At 39.7% G+C, this 21186-nt stretch overlaps 2 protein-coding genes across 6 annotated transcripts in view; one reads left to right on the top strand and one right to left on the bottom strand.

Moving 5' to 3' along the window:
- LOC149311866 (apolipoprotein L2-like) overlaps positions 1 to 21186 on the bottom strand; it is a 33012-nt gene that overhangs the window by 10639 nt on the left and 1187 nt on the right. For 3 of the 5 annotated variants that reach the window (XM_089528085.1, XM_089528080.1, XM_089528084.1), the window contains exons 1-3: positions 19816 to 20411; positions 18694 to 18758; positions 8983 to 9179 (exon numbers count right to left, since the gene is read on the bottom strand). The exons of the other annotated variants lie outside the window; for them this stretch is intronic. The gene's annotated coding sequence lies outside the window, so the exon portion shown is untranslated. Of the gene's footprint in view, positions 1 to 8982; positions 9180 to 18693; positions 18759 to 19815; positions 20412 to 21186 lie in introns of those variants that run through there. 5 annotated transcript variants of the gene reach the window in all.
- Positions 6926 to 15562, top strand: MB (myoglobin). The gene is made up of 3 exons (XM_089528086.1): positions 6926 to 7139; positions 10564 to 10786; positions 14694 to 15562. Exons 1-3 carry the CDS (start codon positions 7045 to 7047, stop codon positions 14838 to 14840), a joined length of 465 nt encoding a protein of 154 aa, XP_089384212.1. The 5' UTR covers positions 6926 to 7044; the 3' UTR covers positions 14841 to 15562.

Genomic DNA, 21186 nt, shown 5'->3' with positions numbered 1-21186 from the left:
TAGCTGATGTATTTTCACTATCAGCAAGGGCAGTTCCCATTGCCGTGCCACAATAGTTTAAACAAGAGTTGCTTAATGCATGAATCACTGTGGCCAAATCTTCATTCTCTGGTAAGGGATATAACTGGTAAATTATAATGATAAGGTGCTCCTTAACACACCTTTCTGAGATCAGTTAATTAATGGGACTAAGTATAAACAGAGCTAGTTTGTTGTTAGGGACAGAGTGTCAACTCAGGCTGCATCTGAATTGCAGAAATAATACAGTTTGCCACTGTTTTAACTGCCTTTTCTGAGATATACAGCCTTTTCTGTCAGAGACCTGTGGTGCCACAAAAAATGATGCTGTTGTTATTTTCAGAAGCTGTATTTAATTTTCTAGTCTTGTGTTGTATCATAAGGCATTTCCTCTGATTTGTACAAAAAATTAGCAAACAGAGCCTAATTCAGATACTCTGCCTTATTTTGGAATAATCTTACTCAAAACCTTGCTTAGGATGGACTGACTTAAATTCTATTCATTTAAGGAATAAAAGATTGTGCCCCCATGATTTCTGCAGCTAGAATTGTTTGGTTTACAATATCTTGTCAGCTATAATCTAATCCATATTCGTTGTTGTTGTTCTGTGCCTTCAGGTTTTTCTCACTTATAATGACTCTAAATCGAAACTATCATGGTGTTTTCTTGGTAAGATTTGTTCAGAGGAGGTTGCCATTGTCTTCTCCCGAGAATGAGAACATGTGACTTATCAAAAGTCACCTGGTGGGTTTCAGTCAAGCTGAGAATTGAACCCTGGTTTCCAGAGTCATAGTCCAACACTCAAACCATTATGCCACACGAGATCTTAGAACTCTTTCTAAATTAACTTGTTTTTGTTGGTATTTGCTGTCAAATCACCTTCAATGTATGGATGTAAATGAACGACCTCCAAGAGCCAGCCATCAGTTGCCCTGCTCAGGTCTTACAAACTCAGGGCCATGATTTCCTTAATTGAATCAATCCAAATGTAATGTGGTCTTCTTCTTTTCTCACTTCTTTCCACTTTACCAAGCATTACTTTTTAAATTGATTCATGTCATTTCATGAAATGTCCAAAGTATGATAGCCTTAGTTTAGTTATTCTGGATTCTAGGGTATGTTCAGGCTTGACATGCTTTAGTAGGACCTATTTGTTTGTCTTTTTAGTAGCCCATGGTATCTGTAGAAATACCTCCTTCAGTATCACATTTCAAATGAGCTGATGTTCTTCCTGTCAGCTTTCTTCACTGTTCAGCTTTCATAACCTTACACAGAATTCATGGATGATTCTGATTTTGGTATTTTATATATCTCTGCACTTGAGGATATCTTAGATATTTTGCTTTAGTACAGCAAAAGTTGATGTTTTAGGTTTATTGGGCACTATTATGACTTTTAATATATATTTTTTTAAAAATTACTTCAGCTTAAATGTTGTCAATGTCATGCTGATAATGTTTGCCTGTGGCACTTGATGGGGATGTTTTCTATGTTTAATCTTTTCTACCTAGATGTATTATAATGTATTCACTGTGTATTTGAAAAATCTTTGGTATTTCCAGATGTACATATTTTTAAATGACTTTCCTGTGAAGCAGAATATAATGGAGGATCAATGTTGCAAAGATAAACATTCACTATCCATTGCTCAAAAGAACTTACTGTTTTAGCTATTTATGAATGTATATCTTAAATGCTAATTTCAAGAAAATGCATTTCTGGAATTTCCATCAGATTATATTAATATTTATGCCTAGGTCTTGTCCATATTTTAGGCATTTTCCCTCCCCACTTTTATTACCCCTCCCTCTTATGGTTTTCTGTTGCTTTCCTTCTTCATTATACTTTTAAATAGCCTTCCTGGAAATAAAAACAACAACATCACAGTAAGGCCTCTATGTCTCAACTGCTGTAATTTGGACTAAAGCTCTCATTAGGACCAGCCAATATAGTCAAATGGCAAGGATGATAGAGTTGCAATCCAAAATGTCTGGAGCATGTTAGTCTGTCATAGGAAAATGAAAATGAATGCCAGTGTGCCTTTTCCATATGTTTACTCTGAAATCCTACCTGATGACTCGTTTATTGTATGAGGTTTAAAGCAATGCATACTGGGCAAAAAGAGCCAGTGTGGTGTAATGATCTGAACACTGGACTTGGACTGGGAGACCAGGGTTCAAATCCCCACTCAGCCATGGAAACCCACTGGGTGTCCTTGGGCAAGTCACACTTTCTCAGCATCAGAGGAATGCAAAAGCCAAATTCTCTCTCAACAAATATTGCCAAGAAAACCCTGTGATAGGTTTGCCTTAGGGTTGCCACATGTCAGAAATGACCGCAAGGCACACAACCACCACACCACAACAACAATGGCTAGTAAAAATAGTGCATCACCATCTTGTTTCCAGTATTCGAAAGCCATTTGCTTTTAAGCAGTTTCCGTTGTAAAGTGATCTGAGTACAATCTCTAGTCAACCTCATCTCATTTGACATGTACATATTTGCCAGGAGATAACTGATGTTACAGCTAATAGCAATTCACATCCTGTTAATCAGATGCTAATTAGTCCACCTGCTACCTTTCTTCACTGATGTTCTACAAATCACAGTATTTACCTGACACTTTTGATCTTCTGAGCTGAGAGAGCTTGGTGCACAACTACCTTCATCAGACTGGTTCCTTTTAGATGTATTGGACTACAACTCCCTTAATCCCTAGCCAGCTATCTCAACACAACTGGAGGGTAAGAAGTTGGAGAAAGTTGGTGTAGAGGTATTGTTTGCTTCTCCATTGCCTTCTCTGAGTGCAATCTCCTTTCATCCAATGACAAACCAGAAGCTGCATGTCATCTTTTTTTAAAAAAAACCTCTGTAGATTATTCTGGAGTGTCTTTGTAGTAATGCATACAGAGGACGCTTTGCTTGCTTCTCTTCACATTTAGAGCCAGCAGATGACAGTAGATCATGCACAAAAAGACAAGGCTGGCCTATGCTAACCAGCAAAAAGGAAACAGAGTTTGGGCATTCAGTTTCAGGAATGTTTTTTGGCATATATGTAGAGTATGCTTCTTCATTTTGAAAGGTAATGAAAGTAGATTTGGATCAGGGCAGATCTGAAGCAAAAATTCAAAGAAAACACAACCATTTTACAACTAAAATCAGAGTGTTTAATTATTGGTGCAAAATTAATGAAATCGAGCCAGATACACTCCCTAGATTATGCCTATTAGAACAGCTGCACTCTCATCTGCAATCTTCATGGTCTATACAATTGATAAACATTATAAAGAGCTGTGGTCTCCCCATAGCCTGCACAGCAAAAGATCAAGCAAGAAAGGGTACAAGACAGAGAATCTTGGACATCGTAGCCCAAGAAGATATAGCCACCCTCAGCAGGGTGGGCAATTTAAAATGGTTGAGCCGATACAAATCGTCCTTTCAAATGCCAACTTATCAAAAAATACAGATCCCAAAACATCTCAGAGAGGCATTCACCCAAGCTAGGTTTGACCAACTTGATACCATGGTAAGACATGGGAAATTCCAGGGTATCCCTTATAATGAATGAACTTGTATTTGTGGTGACCAGAAAATTGAGGATCTAGCACACATTTTGTTTAGATGTAATCTGTACCAACAGGAAAGGGATCAATCTGTTGATCCCTATATTAAACGAACAATATTCTGGGATGCTCACATCAGAATATCATACTTTATGAGTGGACAAGATTCAAAAATATCTATTGCCACAGCTCGGTTCCTTCATAAAGCATCACTGTCAAGATCTAGAACTGTAAGAGTGATGAAGAGATTCGACACATGATGACGGATGTTTAATGTTATTTCTACCTCCCATTTTAATTCTATTTTACTTCCCATGGTAATTATCTTACGCATTGCTGTTTGATTGTTTTAACATTTTTATACTTACCTGTTTATTTATATATCTTTCAGTACATATTGTATTTTTTTATTTAGATTTGTATAGTCTGTATATAAGCTGTGCATGTTTAGGCTATTCATATGTATCTATATTGTATTGTGGTGTATTGTACTTAGTGCACTATATTAACATTTTATATATGTGTGTGTGTGTCACTGGCATGGTACAGAGCGCCAGGAAGAGGTGGCCAGGAGCCACCTCTCTTTGCTGTGTAGCAGCACCACAGCAACCATATTGCGCAGCGCTGTTACGCAAAAATAAAAAGACCGCTAAAGCATCACCTTTTTGTGCTGCCACAAATAGCTTGTGGCGGTGCAAGCACATCACTGCTGTGTGGCTCCATTTGGATGCTGCGCAACAGTGATGTCATCGCTGTGCGCGCCACCTATTCATCACTGCACAGTGAGGAAGACCTCATCACATGCGAGGGGCGAGGGGCGTGTGGGTGGGGCACCCCTTGCACGTGACCAGGGCATCCTTCGGGGCCATTATATACTGGGCCATTGCTTGTATTACTATGTTTTGAGTATTTTGAAATGGCCCTCGGGCTATTCAATAAACATACTGACTGTTTTACAACTAGCATTGATTCTTCACCTTGCCTTTTTGTTTTTGTTTTCAATATGTCACTAAGTAACTACTTTACAACTAGTATTGATTTACAGCCTTGCCTCCTCACTAAGGAGCCTGTATTTGGAACAACGCAAATGTATTTCATTGTATTTTGTATTATCTAAATAAGATAACAGAGCAAACCCATCCAATGGATGAATGAAATAAATACCCAAAAGGCCTGACATTCACAGAATGCTGTGAAGTCTAGATATGTGGGGATGATTGGTGTTAACTGTAAGGGTGAGGAAGAGATTCGACACATGATGATGGATGTTTAATGTTATGTCTACCTCTCTTTTAATTTTATTTTACAAAGCAAACCCATCCGATGGATGAATGAAATATATATCCAAAAGGCCTGACATTCACAGAATGCTGTGAAGTCATTTCTATATTATGTATGATTGTGTATTCCTGTGTGGCAGTGGATTGAACTGAATGGTCCTTGTTGTCTCTTCCAACTCTAAGATTCTATGAAGGAATAGGTGGGAACAGGGGAGGAGTTTCTATGCCATTCCCTACTGCATTTTGGATAAACCCCATACTCCAAACATAGGAAGGTCACCTTTTGTTCCACAGTTCCAAGAATCTTCCATGCTGACCTGTGGATTGTGGGAGCTGTAGTCTTGCCATTAGATAGAATGAGATACCTTCTTCAAACAACAAATATGTGATGCCGTAAAAGTGCAGCAAACTATTAGTTATTTACGGGTGTTTAAAGAGTACCTGGTGCTGCTCAAAGCTATTCACAGGGTCACCTGTCCTGCTCCCCCTTTTACCTCAAGCAGTATCTCAAATACACTTCTCTCATTTCCCTTTAGGAAACGTAGAGGCAGCATTAGTCTTCTCTAGTTTTATTGGCTTTCTTCCTGAATTTCTTGCTTCCTGTTAGGTTTATAGATGTCAAGCACAACATCCCAATGAGTTATGATTGGTCCTTCTTGACTTTTAGAGAGCCCCCTGTTTAGATATTACACTTGAAACTGGGTACTGCAATTTGGACAACAACCAAAACCACTTTGTCACATGTGTCTAGCATGGTGTACCAGTGAGCAATGGTTGCTACATTTTCTTATACTATTGCAGATTTTTAAGCGGGGGAAGGGGAGGGGTTGAAACACTTGTGGAATTTCTGCATTATGTGCCAAAATAACGTGGTTAGCTTTAGGCACTATGCACCTTGACTAGAGTAGGCACCATTTGCTGCTTTGCCTCAGAAAGAAAAACAAAGTCTTGAGTTGGCCCTGGAAGTACATAGAAGGTGAAAGAGGTGTCTGATGATGAACTTGGTCAAACCTGACACTCTTGAGGTTAGTCCTATGGGCCAAATCACACTATTATGTCAGAGATTAAGATTTTTATTTTTAACCCCAAATGGTAAAATACAAGTCTCCACATTTGATCAGAGCTCTATTTCCCTCTGGTGTTTTCCTGAAGCCTTTTCACACCACACAATAGTATTGTGTTATGACTCCACTTTAGCTACCATGGCTGAATTCTATGGAACCCAGGGGTTTGCAGATTGGTGAGGTACTACAGTGGACCCTTGTTATACGCTGGGGTTTGGTTCCAAGATCCCCCGTGTATAACAAAATCCGTGTATGCTCAAGTCCCATTAAATATAATGACATAGCAAAATGGTGTCCCTTATAAAAAATGGGAAATCAAGGTAAATTTATACTTTTTTGGAACATTTTCAAACCGTGTATGCTTGAATCCATGTATAAAAAATCTGTGTATAAGAAGGGCCGACTGTACATCTTTCTTTGGCAGAGAGTTCCAAATGCCCCTCCCTAAACTGCAAACCCAGAATTCTGTAGAAGGGACCATAGCCGGTAAAATGGAATCATAGTATATAACTATGTATTGTGAAAGGGCATCTGGTCTGGAAGAGCTGTTATCTCCTTCTGTGAGGAGGTAATGTAGCAGTATCCCCTCCCAATAGGGTTAACAGCACCTTGTAATGTGATTTAGATTTTGAAAACAATAAATGAAGCAGGAGAGTTTAAACAAGCACCACCTAAACAATGCAGATCCACTTGGTGATCTCCCATGCAATTTGTTGTTTGGGCTCTCCAATCTACAACTTAACCTTGTGATGTTTTCTTCTTTGCTTTTGGGATGGAAGTTGATTAACAAATTCCTGGCACCAAATCTGGTCAGTGCCCTTTTCTATTGGGCATGAGCTCTATGCCAGGCCAATATCAGATGCAGCAATTATTTCATTTGGGCATGCCACAATAGCACCTGACCCAAAATAGCAAAGAAGAGTGTGTGCAAAAGAGTCTGTGTATTTGACCAGGGTGACCTAGACTTGAGTTGTGAAGTGACAGGTGTCATTCTGTAAGTCAGCTTATTAAACCCACAGGTCTCCCTGCTTGCGCTTCAGTCAAAGACAGACACAGAAGCTGTTTGTATCTCTTCAGCAAAAAGGCTCACTTTCCTTTGTTTTTTGAGCACTGACATTATGGGGCTCAATGATGAGGAATGGCAGAAGGTCATAGACATCTGGGCGAAAGTGGAACCAGAGCTCTCTGCTCATGGGCAAGAGGTGATCATCAGGTAAGCAGAAGCTGTTGACAGAAATCTGAGAGGCAGCATTCCTGAGAGCTTGGCATAGTCGTGTTTAAAGAATCTGCTAGGCACATTGCTAAGAGTTGAAAAGTATATGGCCTGATCAGTGCAGGAAATAAGACAACATGGCATGTAAACCTGAGAATGTTCATTCTTAATTTGCCTCCATTTGTCTGAGCCTCTTTGCTGGATAAGTTACTGAAGTAAGAGAGTATTTTAAATCCTCTGTAACAAGGCATTTTGACTGATTGCTTTTGTAATTGCCATTACTCAATGAATAATTAAAAATGAATAAAAGAGAGGATTAGAGTTATAGCAATCCTGCCTCTATATAAGAAGATAGTACAAAGTAATATGATCTGCATTATTTCCAGAAGCTCAACGATCAGAGGTAATTGGACTAAAGCATACCAAAGTGGGCATAGATATGGATCCAACAAAGACATCTGTATGTTTTTCCTCAAGATGTGGCTTTGTTATTGTTAGCAAATATGTTTAGGGATGTTAGGAATACCAGTGTCATGAGCCAATGCAATATAGTAGTAAAAGTGTTGCACTAGATCTTTACTGAGCTATGGAACACATTGGGTGACCTTAGATGGGACTTGGTCAACACCTCCCAGCCTAATATTTCACAGTATTATTATTGGGATAAAGTTAGTAGCAAGACAGACATACAACCCATCTTAAGCTTACACTGGAGGAAAGGCAAGGTATAAATCATATTAATAAATACACTAGTGTATTTTTTCTCTTTCTTTATCTACAGTGACCAAATTTAGGCTTCCAGAAGAGATCTTAATTCTACTGACCAGGATCACCAGTAATAAGGAAGCAATAACTGATATTCTGGAAAAGAAATGGAAAAAACAAATAAAGGCAATTAGGCTGCTTGGGAATAGTAAGGGGAAAGAGAACAGTGGGAGAGAAGGGGACACTGAAACCACTGACTGCCAATATCGAAACTGCTCCGGCAGCAATGTTCTGTACTTGGAGACTACACAGTTGCGAGTTCATTGATGGGTTCCCCCATCAATGAAAAGGAATGCCTAACCCATGTTTGGGAGACATCGGTTGGAGGCTTAATTGTGTGACATGTATTGCCATGCATTTCAGGCCTTAGTCTTCTTCCTCAGATGCACATGGCTACAATAGAATTCAAAGACATAGTATGTATGCAAAGGGATCTTGTAATACCTTTGAGACTAACTGAAAGGAAGAAGCTGGTAGCTTCCATAGATCTGAGCCTACTTCCTCATGAATCTGAGGAAGTAGACTCAAGTTATGGAAGCTCATGCTACCAGTTTCAGGTGACTACCAGCTTCTTCCTTTCAGTTAGTCTCAAAGGTGCTACAAGATCCCCTTGCTTACTGATATCAACAGTAGAATTGCTAGATTAGAATCACATTTTCTCCCAGCTCAAGCTTTATGGCATTATTTAGTGCAGACATGCGGCTACAAACTAATATCAAAAGTCTCTGTTCCTCCAGCTCTTCATCCTCCTCCTCCTAATGCTGATGCTGCTAAAAGAAAACCAGCTAGTCAGAAAAAGACTTGAAGACCTTCAAGGGAGTGGGGCCTGATTGGGTAGAAAAAGACTGTAATAAGGAGTTTCTTTGTCAGAGGCTTTGTTAACTGAAATATGCCTCTACTTACTTACTTACTTTATTTATTTATTTATTTATTTATTTATTTATTTATTTATTTATACACACACATAATACTTAAATATGTTTATATTTAAGTATAATATTTGATATGTTATAGTAAGATTTAATATAACTGAATTATATATATATAATATATATGGTGCTTTATTCTTCCTGCTCACCTGCAGATGACTTCATTTTTCTTCCCAGATAATAGAGGAATGACATAACATCAATTACAATAGAGATTCTTGACAGAACACACTGCTATCTTCCTTCCCTTGTGTCCATTTGTTCATAACCTCTGCTTCCTGCTCTTCATCAGCAGCTGATTCATAAGAGGTCTACAATATCTGATATCTGATTCAGATATTATTCCCTGAAATAACAGAGAGAGGAAGGTAGTATGTATAACAAATCTTCCCTTTACCCAGCCTTAAATTTAACTGCAGAAGGTGCTGAGTTCATTTGGCTTCTCGAAGTCAAAGTATGCCGTAATCTCTGTTGGATTGGGCTCTATAGCTTTTATCAATATTTTCTCCAAAATCAGTCTTACTTTGATCCTCTCAGTCCATAATACTACTGAAATTGCCTTTCAGAGAAGTGCTGCTGCTCTCATATCAGTTTTAAAAAACCTTAAATGCATTTTTTTTACTAGAAATTAGGTATTTCTTTCCTAACAACATCGAGGTGCTGGTAAATTGCCATAATGAACTGAGCAGGTTTCCAATGAATTTCTGAAGATGGGCCTCTGCATTTTCTGTTGTTCCAGTGAAAGATTAACAACAACAACAAGAACAACAAATTTTATTTCTTATCTACCTCTGCCCAAGGCTTGAGGCAGGACACATCACAGATGAAAACACATAAAACCATTTTTAACATGTTAAAACACATAAACCTAGGACACATTATAATCATCCAACAAAAAATTAAAAATATACCAATTTAAAATTCATAGTTTAAAATTGAGTGGGTAGGCCTGCGGGAAAAAAAATAGGTCTTTAATACTGTTTTAAATTCAAACAGTGTATTTAGCTGTCGAAGCTCTCCCAGCAGGTCATTCCACAATCTAGGGGCAGCTGATGAAAATGCCCTCTGAGTGGCAAGTGCCAGTCAAGTCCTGGCCGGTTGAAGTAAATGTTCCCTAGAGGACCTGAGTTGTTCATTCTATCATAATATCAAAACTTGAAAAAGTTGCTTCTTGCATTGCAATTCACCCAACCCTCAGTCAGCATGCTGGCAGGAACTGTAGGAGTTGTGCCCTAAAAAAGTAACATTGCCAAACTCTGCATAGTTTCCACAAAACTATGGGCCCAAACAGACAGGCCAAAATAAAGCTGCTTCGGGTCACTTTGGAGGTATGCTGTTTAGATGACACACACATCTTAAGAGGCCAGGAGCTGCACCAAAGCTGTGCTCCAGTCCTTAGGGCTGGAGCGTGGCTTTGGCACAGCTTTCGGCCTCTTAAGATGCATGCATTATTGAAACAGCATACCTCTAAAGTGACCCCAAGTGCTTAGAACTGGAGTGTGGCTTTGGCACGGCTTTCAGCCTCTTAGGACTCATGCATCATTTAAACAGCACACTTCCAAAGTGGCCCAAAGCAGCTTTATTTTGGCCTGCCTGTTCAGGCCCTATCTTATAAATATAAATGACATTGGTAGCACTTAACGCCACAGTGTGGCTTCTTTGAAGGGCAGGCAGTTTATTCAACCGACACACACTTATTTCCTAACTGGGCTCTTGCATTCAACTGGCAGATTGTTTCAGCAACATCCTGAGACCCAAGAGAAGTTTGACAAATTCAAAAACTTGAAGTCACTGGATGACATGAAGAGCTCAGAAGATCTCAAAAAGCATGGAACGACTGTTCTTACTGCCCTGGGCAAAATCCTGAAGCAGAAAGGGCACCATGAAGCAGAAATGGCACCTCTGGCCCAGAGCCATGCCACTAAGCATAAAATTCCAGTCAAGTACCTTGAGGTGAGTGCATGCAGGCATGGCAGTGTTATGTGAAAAGATAACACTCAGGTCCAAAACACACTGCAGAAATAATCCAGTTTGAGACCACTTTTAACTGCCATGGCTCAATTCTAGGGAATTCTGGGAACTTTAGTTTTGTGAAACATTTCTCCTTCTCTGTGTGAGAGAGGTGATACCACAATAAACTACATTTCCCATGATTCGCTAGCACTGAGCCAGGACAGTTAAAGCGGTCTCAAACTGGATTATTTGTGCCATGTTTGGACCCTAGTTGCTCATGAGTGGCCAGGCCACAAGCAAAAGATGAATATTTTGTGTTGCAACTTGGGAAAATTAGTTTTTGGAATACAGCTCCTAGAATTGCTTTGTCCTGATAGCCAGGAGACATGATGACTGGCATATTTTGGGAAGTATAGGCTAAAATAGTAACTTCCACCCCTCTTTTTTTTAACTATACATTCTTTTCTTTTTCTTTTTGCAGTGTGTGTGTGTATTGCTCCATGTTTAAAATGCATATAGGATAACAGTGACATCACTAGGGTTTGCGTCACCCAGTGCGGTAACTCATGCTGTCAGCCCCCCTCGACCTCCTCCTATACCAGAATACAGAATCCTTAGGAATGTTTTTGTACTAAAGTTACACATAAATTGTAAATCCCATATGACTGACTGTAATGGTAACAACTGTGACATGAACAACTAGCAAAATTAAAATTATAGCTTTAAATTGCAATATCATACACACAGCCTAAATGTGGTCAAAGTGAAGATTTGGTAACATGTGATGTTTTTAAAGAAAATTTTAAAAGAATAAAAAAATTAATTTTTTAAATTAAATTTTAAATTTTAAGAAAACTGGAAGCCTTTCCTTTTTCACCTCACTCATACAATCTCTTGTGCTAAAGCCTTGTTCTGCCAAAAGGCAGGTGTTTGGGAAGCAGTGGTCTCACCCCCCTGCTTAGGGTGTTATCTGGTGTGGTCCACACACACACCACACACCCCCAGTGATGCCACTATAGGGCAGAAATGTAAATGTTTATATTCCATTATCTGGATAAAGAGGCACTTTTTGGTGGGGGGGAGAAGGCTCTGGCATGTGGAGAGTCCTAGTGTGATGCCACACTGCAAATTTAAAGCAGTTTGACACCACATTAACTGTCATGACTCTATGCTACAGGATCCTGGGATCTGAAATTTAGTGAGACACCAGTGTTCTCTGACAGATCAGGCTGAATACCTCAACAGACTAGAAATCCTAGGATTCTGTAGCATAGAGCCATGGCAGTTAAAGTAGTGTCAAACTGCTTTAAATCTGCACTGTGACTATATCCCAGGTTTCCTTCCCCCAAAGCCCCTCTCCAAATTGATGAAAAGGGAAAGAGGGCTGTCTCCACTATCTCTGAGCAGTTAGCAGTGATAACAGTAGGGATATGCCTCTGTGCCCAGGGGAATAGCCACTGTTATCTCTGGACAACCAACAACTCCTGCCAAGTTTGACCAGTTCCTATGGTCACTGCATAAAGAGCTAGAGATTCAGGGGTTGAAGTTCAAAACAGTAGGAACTTTCCCAAGCTTTGGGTCCAAAGGCAATCTAGTTCTACTCTGCAGTTGACTGCCAGCAGTTGTTGGTATTCTGAGGCATACAAACTCTAAAGCTTGACATTCTGTTTAGATATCCCAGTTCATAATGGCTGCTAGATACAACCTCTGCAAATTTATCAAGCCAAACTTTTAAACTATCAGAGCCAGAGCAAGATATTTTGGTCTATGAGGCAATGGCTCAAAGAGCACACTCCTTCATTCCATGCATAGAAGCTGCTGGGTTGGCAGCTAAATCTTCCACTACAGCAGATGGCAGCAGACTAGGGGGTGTAGGATTGGCTGTGTGGCACATCCAACTTCATCCTTTAAGAGAAAGGGAAGGCCAGGGGACTTAGGAGAAATATTGTTGAGATCCTCCATTCAGCATCTGCCAACTGAGGTGATACCCTCATTCTGCCTAATGGGAGGGCCAGTCCTGAAGGCCATCCAAGCCACTAGCCATCATTACAGCTTTGGGCACTGTATTCCCCAAATGAATCCATATGTGTTGAGTGAAGACATACTTTCTTGTGTCAGTCCTGTATCTACTGCAGATCTTGGAAGTAATGAGTTTCAAATAAAACAGACACCTGCAACAAGTTACTGTGGTTAGGGTGGGGAGGAGATGATGGTGCCATGATTTTATTTTGGGGCCCAAATTATTTTAATTGGAGTAATGTTCCTCTACCCTGCTTCAGTAATGGTGTTGAAAATCAGTGGTGGCTGGCAGCTCCTACATCAGTGGAACAGTGAATCTACATAGGATTTTAGTTCATACTTTAAAAGAACTGTCCATGGTGATGAACCTATTTTGAATATGAGGTTCAACAGCTTGGATAGACTTTTTAAAGTTTAGAGTAAGGCTGCATGTGCAATCATGCAGTTTGACACTGCTTTAACTGCCATGGGTCAATGCTATGGAATTCTGGGTTTGTAGTTTTGTGAGATATTTAGCCTTCTTTGTCAGGGAGCTCTAGTGCCACAACAAACAACAAATCCCAGGATGTCACAGAATGGAGTCATGGCAGTTAAAGCAGTATCTAACTACAAGATTTCTGCAGTGCAGATGCAACCTAGCAAAGCAAAGCAGTGAATTCTTTTTTTAAAGCACTGTAATGATTTTTCAACATAAGGCATAATCACAAGTTACAGGAACAAATTACTTTAGAAAGTAGTTTTCTAAGGAACTCCAAGATACACTGCTAATAGAGAAGTAGAATTAGGTAGCCTCTGGAATGTCATCCTTAATTTTTTTTCCATTTCTAAATGAAGAAGTTCTCTGTTGCATAAAAGAGAAGGCAGAATCTCAATGATTCTTTTGATTTCTTTTTCCTTTCTGCAAATGCTTACTTCTCTCTCCCTGAAATAAACTGGTTCTAAACACTCTTGACTTTAACCAGAAAGTCACAAAATCCTTTGCTTTAAAGCAGTGTGTATATGTATGCATATGTCTCTCTCTGTATGTGCTTGTGTGTGAATTGATACTGGCCAAAGCAGTGTTGTAATTATATAATCTAGGAAAAATATAGCAAATATGATATTAGGGCATTGCTAGGAAGAATAGCTGCAAAACAGTGGAGGGTGGAGCTGGTAACCATAAGGCCTACTCTGAGTCTCCTGAGCTGATTTGCAGCCCACAGAAGGACCTTTCCTTTCTCTCATGTTAAAATAAAATAAAATATCAAATTCCAGTCCAGTCCAGTCCAAATTCCAGGCTTTTGCACATGGAATAAGAAAGGGAGCCATCTGATTCTTTGCCTCAGACCACAATGCTTTGGGCCATCCCTGCCTGCCCAGAAGGGACAGTCTCTTAGCTGAGCAGCCATGGCAGGCTGACACTTGGGAGATTATCAGATGGGGGGAAGTCAGGGAAGAAAAAGGCATACTCCTGGCAAAGTTGTGCGATCACGCTGAAGATATTATTATTATTTTATATCCGCCTTTCTCCCAACTTTTTCAGATGATGTTGCACTTATCCAGGACTTAACCCATGAAGATCCAGGAATGCTCCAGCAACAAACCATTCCTGGGACTTCTCCCTTAATGGTTTTGTTGCTGGAGCATTCCTAGATCTTCATGGGTTAAGTCCTGGATAAGTGTGATGTGTCTGAAAATCTTCAGCACAATTGTGTGACTTTACTGGGAGTATGACTTTTACTCCTAACCTCCCCCCTGCCCTTTGCCTGTTAATCTCTTTGGATTACCAAAATCACCTTCCTTGCTTTGACAGTTGACATGTATTCTTGTTCAACATTTCTGTCTTTATATATGTTTTCTTCCTCTTTCTCTGTCTCCTCAACCCCCAACCCCAATTCCTATCATACAGTTCATTTCTGAAGTAATTGTTGGTGTGCTTGCTGAGAAACATTCTGCAGATTTTGGGGCTGAGTCCCAAGCAGCAATGAGGAAGGCACTGGAACTGTTCCGGAATGACATGGCCAGCAAATACAAGGAGTTTGGGTTCCAGGGCTAGTGAGTCAGAAGCCACCTTCTCCTTAGAAGGGGCTAATGGAAGCATGTTGTAGGAGAATATTTTCATTTCATCACAGAAAAATGTAGCACTGGTTTGAAACATTTGCACTGAATAGAGCTCAAGTGACACATGATAGTGGTAGGCATGGTGGCTGCTGCATCTATGTTTGTTGGGTGATGAATCCACTCTGGGTTTTGATCTAAATTTTAAAGGAGCTATCTTAGCCCCAAACTAGTTTTAGCCTCTTAAATGGCTTCATTAAAGATGAAAATAAAACACAAACACCAACACATATAGGAATACCCTGAATTTGGTAACTATAATACAATTAGCAATCAGGTAGCCTTCTATTGGAGCAACAGTTACTTTCATAGCAAATTGTCATGACCTTACTGAAAGATTTAGCATGCAACAATGTATTATAACCAATTATAAGATATTTAATGGTATGAATGCAATGTTTATCCTTTACAGATCCCTTACAGATATACATTGTGTTTATACTGTTCAATATCTTATAATTGGTTATAATTACATTGTTGCACTCTATACTTTTCAATAAGGTCATGCCAATTTACTATGAAAGTAACTGTTGTTCCAATAGAGAATAAAACCCAGACAGAGTCACCAGCCCATTCACATGGGAGCCACTATCTAAAGAAACAGCATAGGACTGTCCCTTTAAATAATCTTCCATTCATATACAAAGCTTTAGGGTAAAAGTACCACTATTAGGAGCATGCTAGTGGGAGGCGCTGAACACTGTTTTGCCTGTCAATCTTACGTCAATGGTTAGCTCTTTAAAGTTCTTCTCGACCATCCAGGCTCCATAGTACAGTTGGCCATCCACATTTGGGGCTTTGACTTTTGCAGACTTGATTAATAAATTCTCTCTAGGAATCTCTAGGTGCTCCAGTGCAACTCTGCCAAAAGGTAACCATAGAGTTACACAGGAGGACCTAGAGATTCTGTAGGTATTTGTAGGTTCTTCAGTGTAATTTTATGGTCAATTTCTGCCAGATAGAGTTGCACTGAAGGATCTAAACAGTGGTTGTCAAGTGTCCTAATGCCACAACCCTTTAATACTGTTCCTCATATTGTGGTGACCCCCAACCATAAAATTATTGTTGTTGCTACTTCATAACTGTAATTAAAATATGTGTTTTCTGATGGTTTTAGGCGACCCCTGTGAGGGGGTCGTTTGACCCCTAAAGGGGTCACAACCCACAGGTTGAGAAGTGCTGATGTAGAGAGTCCTAGAGAGGTGTTCTCTCAGGTAAAAAAAAGATTATTTGCATTTTCCCCACTTTCATGAGGGTCTTTCACCCTCAAATCCAGTGAATATGGAGGGTCCACTGCACACAGGGTGCTGTCTGGGAGAAATGTAGGAGGTGGTCAATAAAGAGGCATGCGAGTCAAAAACCCCTGCCTGTATCCCCATCCAGCTTTCCACATCCTGGCACTTTAAAAATATTTTGGAATCCCATTCCCATCATCCCCAAACATCAGCTGGGTTTTTTGTGGGGTTTTCAGGCTATGTGGATGTGTTCTGGAAGAGTTTATTCCTGGTGTTTTTCCAGCATCTGTGGCTAGCATCTTCTGAACATGCCAGCTACAGATGCTGGCAAAACACCAGGAATAAACTCTTCCAGAACACATCCACATAGCCTGAAAACCCCACATAAAACTATGGATTCCAGCCATGAAAGCCTTTGACTTCACATCACTAGGTTGCTTAGAGCTAATGGGAGTTGGGAGTCCAAAACATCTGGAGGGTACCAGGACTGGAGAAAGTGGCTGGATCCAGATTTATATGTAAATACATCCAGAAGATTGTACTCCATGATCGTGACATATAACTTGGTTTTTCATCCTCTGAGGTTCAGCATAAATCATAACTTTTGGTTTAGGAAAATAAAAGTTAACTATAATAGAGATGGCTGCATTTACTCATTGAACATAATGTACAGCATTATCCTTAATACCACAGCTAACGGCTTGGTGTCATAATATATTGAAAGATTACATGGAGGTTAGCAATAGCTGGGATAAAACACTAGAAGAGAGCATTGTAAGATAGTGGAGGGTAGAAAGGCTTGGTTCCACTTTACATATGCTGTACTCCTAGCTACTGTAATAACAAGACACATAAGTTTTTTCTCCTACCTCTATATGGTAGTTGTCAATCATTGTGTTAACTTTCCCTCACCTCCTCAAGTAAGCAGGATTCTTTTTTTCCCCTGACAGCACACTTAGGTAAAGGATGTGAGAGAGCTGCTGAAGCTATGGATGACATTATTAGATCCATATTTGGCAATGCCTATGGAGTAGAATTCCTAATTAGAATTAATTGCATTGCTAAAATGACCAGTAACAAGTATAAACTAATTGGTCAAGAAATGGCAAAGTGGCTGGAGAAATAACTGGGTGACTCAATATTTGGGTGTCCATCTGCAGGTCCCTTCAGAAGTACTTATATTTGGAAAAAACAGATTCTTTTTCAATGATCTGATATGGACAATTGTGGATATTAAAGTCAACAGATTTGTATGTTTCTTGTATTCAAAGAAGGATGTGAAATGATCCACATAAAATGTACCTGGAAGAGCCTGAATCAGCAGATGCTGTCAAAATTCTCGCTAGCCTTAGCAGTCATATGTGATCTGATGTCATCACATCATATGATGTCATAGTGCTTAGCAAAGGTGGCCAGACCATGGGTATTGAAGCACTAGTTCTGTTCCCTGCCTACTCTGTACCACAACCCAGAATAGTGGTTAAATATTTGAGGACTGGGAAAGTGATCCTCTCTGATTCAGCTTATTTGAAATCAAGCTTTATTTAGGATCAATAACTAAAGGTGTCACATGACTTAAAGATACCTTGGCTGGTTAATAGATTAAACTGCATAAACCAAATGGAGACAGTAATTCCAAGGATTCCAAGTATTCTTTGTATACTTGGCCATTCTGGTTGGGAGGTTTTGTGGGCTGCGTATGCCATAACAGGATGCCCTCTTAGAACTAGTATTTTCACTGTGTAAGAGACAAGATACCATGCTTTTGAAGTTAAGGACAGATAATTTTGTTATTTGGCAGTCAGCTGTGATAAAAATAGCACTTAAAATATTTTAAAGAACTGGGCTAATTAATTGCATCTTTAACTGCTCAGAAGATTTGCAATCAATTAACAAAGTTGAACAACTAATCAAAATGTGAAGCCTCAACTTGTTGCCACATTTTTGACAACAATAGTACATCCATTCTGAAGCTAAAGAGGAACTCATATATAGCAGTCTTAGAAATATTCAGGCAGAAGCCCCATTGAGTTCAGTGGCCTTTCTCCCAAATAAATTACATTAGGCTGCAGTTCTATCACCATTTTGCTCCAGATGAACTCATGTCCTGAACAGACATGTATACGACTACACTGTTAATCTCCAAGGTCTTCCCTGCTGACCCTGCTAATGAACTCAGTTTAGAAGTGTCCTTTTTCTTAATCTCTAAGAGTTGCTTCATACATGAATATATATTGCATTCAATGGTGAGCTATGTTGGTTATGACTTTAATAAACCTGTTTCCTCAATGTCTATTGCTTCTTATTTAGAAATGAATCTGATGGGAATCAAGGAAAATTAAGAATGATGTTCCAGGCCACTGAGGCCAGCCTAATTGTAAATGTTCTTCCTGCCAAGCATCCACCAGAGTTAGTTCAATATTACTGCATTTTACATTTGAAGGGGGGGAAATTAAAATAGCATAGGAGCCCTTTCCATCCACTTTTTCTTTAATAGGCACCATGGGAAGGAAAATGGCACTCTTTTCAGAATATATTGGCCAAAGCAATAGCTACCTTTTGTTTCATTATAAGTCCAGCTCTGTTTGGAGTGTGGCCTGTTTTAAATGAATGCAGTTCACCTGTCAAAAAAGAAATGGGTGAGACCAGTCATGCTAAAGGCAACAGATCCTCTCTGATTTTAGAAGCTAAGCAAGGTCAGCCTTGATAAGTACTTGGATGGGCCAAAGTATATCAGGTACTGTAGGCTATTTTTCAGAGGAAGGAATTGGCAAAATCATCTCTGACTATTCCTTCCCTAAGAAAACCCTATGAAATTCATGGGGTTGTCCCAAGTTGACATGTGACTTGAAGGCGTGCGCACACACACACTTGAGAGAGAAGCCATAGCTGCACATGTAACATCTTAGAGGATTCCGAGGTGACAATAAAGCAATGCAGAGTTTGACCATTTTATGGCATCACAATATCCCTCATGGTCATCATGACAATATTTTAGTGACAGCAAAACACATGGAGTGGCTCTACAAGCTTTCAGTCAACAGCTTAAAGAAAATAGGACCAAACTGCTGAAGACAATTCTGTTCAACAGAATACTAATGTATAAATGAGCAGCTTGGACTACTGAATTAAGTTGGAGCAGTACAAGTGAGCAACTTGTGCTCATTCAGAGGTCACTGAACTGCAAATCCCATCATGCCTCAGCATTGGCAATACCGTCTAGAGTTGATGCTGATTACCAGTCAACAGCTGGAGAGCAACAACATGTAGTTGTCGCCTTGACTATTTTCTATTGCTGTCTTCTGAGTCATTGTTTAAAGGTTTATGTTTGGTTTGTTTGCTTATTTATTTATTTGGCCTCCATGCTGTATTGCTTGTTTTTCCTGAGTTTCACAGCAGTTGTCAGAGGAAGGGTGCTTTCAGTAAAGACATACCACTCACTATCTGCCCAGCATCATGCTTTTCCCAGCAGGAGAGAACAGCTGCTGCTTGTGGATGCAGGACTCAGTTTGTAGGCAACCTAAATTCCACATCTACAGCAGTTGTTCTTGTCAGTCTGAACAAGACAACCACCATGTATGCACAACTATATTAAGAGAACTGAACATTATGGCAGACAGGAATGCACAATGTGAAGGTCAGCTGATACTTATTCAGCTCTTTCCCCCCATTCCTTACCCAAATAGACTCAGGGATGCATTAATCTCCAGTGTAAATACTCCATGTATTGGGGTCACAGTTACTATCCGGATGCTCACCAGTGTCTAGGTCTCAAAAGATAGAACACAATTGCAGTTTATCCACAATAGGACAAGACATATTCCAAAACCATCTTTGCCTCCTGGCAGCTGACAACCTTACCTCCTCCATTTTCCCCAGCTGTTCCCATTTAGCATTCCTAACTTTATGGAAAGGAATGTATGCATCAAGACCAAATGAAGAAATACTGAAAACTTAAATAATTTCAATCTTATGAAGCTCCATTCTATTACTGGTTTTTTTTTACAAACTTGTTTTTATTTTGTATTTAGAGACCTCTCTTAATCTAAGGCCATAAACTATAGCTAACTCAGTTTACGTGTAAATCTGGCACATGTGTAAATGAAAAGGAATACAGCAAGCTGCTACACCCCTTAGTGTCATGTTTGTGCACATGTGCCTTTTGGGATAGGGAGCAAGGGGTTATTCTCTTGGCCTTGTGCTCCATATCCAAACCTCTCCTCCTAGCGGTTATTAAACCCAAGCAGGTGCTTCTTCTTCTTATCAATAGGAAGTAGAGGGAGGCAATTCACATTACAAAGATAATGTAGGGTTCTCATATCCCAGTCCCTAAAATCCAGGCATCTTATTTGCATCTTATGCAAATTATTATAATTAGGCATATGATTAATTTGTATTTGGATTGTGCAAATTCAGCACATTAATCATTGCACTTTTTCTAACATTATGTTTACTCTCTGGAGGCTGTTTGGAACTGATGCTCAACAGTGCTGCCTACTCCTAGGCTGAAGCTGCTGACACAATCACCCCACAACACAAGACCATCTCTGCTAGCCACCCTTCCTGTCTTGCCTCCTAGGCCTGTTGGGGGAAAAGGGGAGGTTGTCCCAAGTTGACATGTGACTTGAAGGCACACACACATGAGAGAGAAGCCATAGCCAAGGATTTTCTAGGTTTTCCAGGACACATGGCAGCCCTAAGATAATGGATGTGAACTCTAGCTCTGTCTGTGAGCATACCCTTATTTCTTCTTTCTCAGCTGAGTCCAGTTGCTACTTCATACCATCCAAATGTCCCAGTTCTTCAAAAACAGTCCCAATTAATCCTCTGTCATCCCAATTTTTCACCTAATTTTAAAATGTCCCAGTTTCTCTCTCCTCCAACTTTCTCACTTTGCCCTTGGCTTACTTCAAAAGCTTCTCCTGATAGGAAAATTCAGTTTAAAGTGGGTGACCCCCATTTCAGAACCTGAAAGATCGATCAGAAATGACTCTTGAGATGAAGACAACTGAGAAAGTATTGTTAGAAAAATAGTCCCAATAACAGGGT

The sequence above is a fragment of the Sceloporus occidentalis genome, unplaced genomic scaffold (genome assembly GCF_023333645.1).
Source record: "Sceloporus occidentalis isolate IW3139 unplaced genomic scaffold, rSceOcc1.0.p SCAF_5, whole genome shotgun sequence".
Taxonomy (NCBI): Eukaryota; Metazoa; Chordata; class Lepidosauria; order Squamata; family Phrynosomatidae; genus Sceloporus; species Sceloporus occidentalis.
Note: the sequence above shows the minus strand (reverse complement) of the source record. Positions and strands in the feature narration are given on the sequence as shown.

Excerpts from the sequence above, each read along its gene's own strand:
- MB (XM_089528086.1), top strand. The coding sequence starts at position 7,045 with ATGGGGCTCAATGATGAGGAATGGCAGAAGGTCATAGACATCTGGGCG. Across the intron at positions 7,140-10,563 it reads GGGCAAGAGGTGATCATCAG|ATTGTTTCAGCAACATCCTG; the intron begins GTAAGCAGAAGC and ends TTCAACTGGCAG. Across the intron at positions 10,787-14,693 it reads TTCCAGTCAAGTACCTTGAG|TTCATTTCTGAAGTAATTGT; the intron begins GTGAGTGCATGC and ends CCTATCATACAG.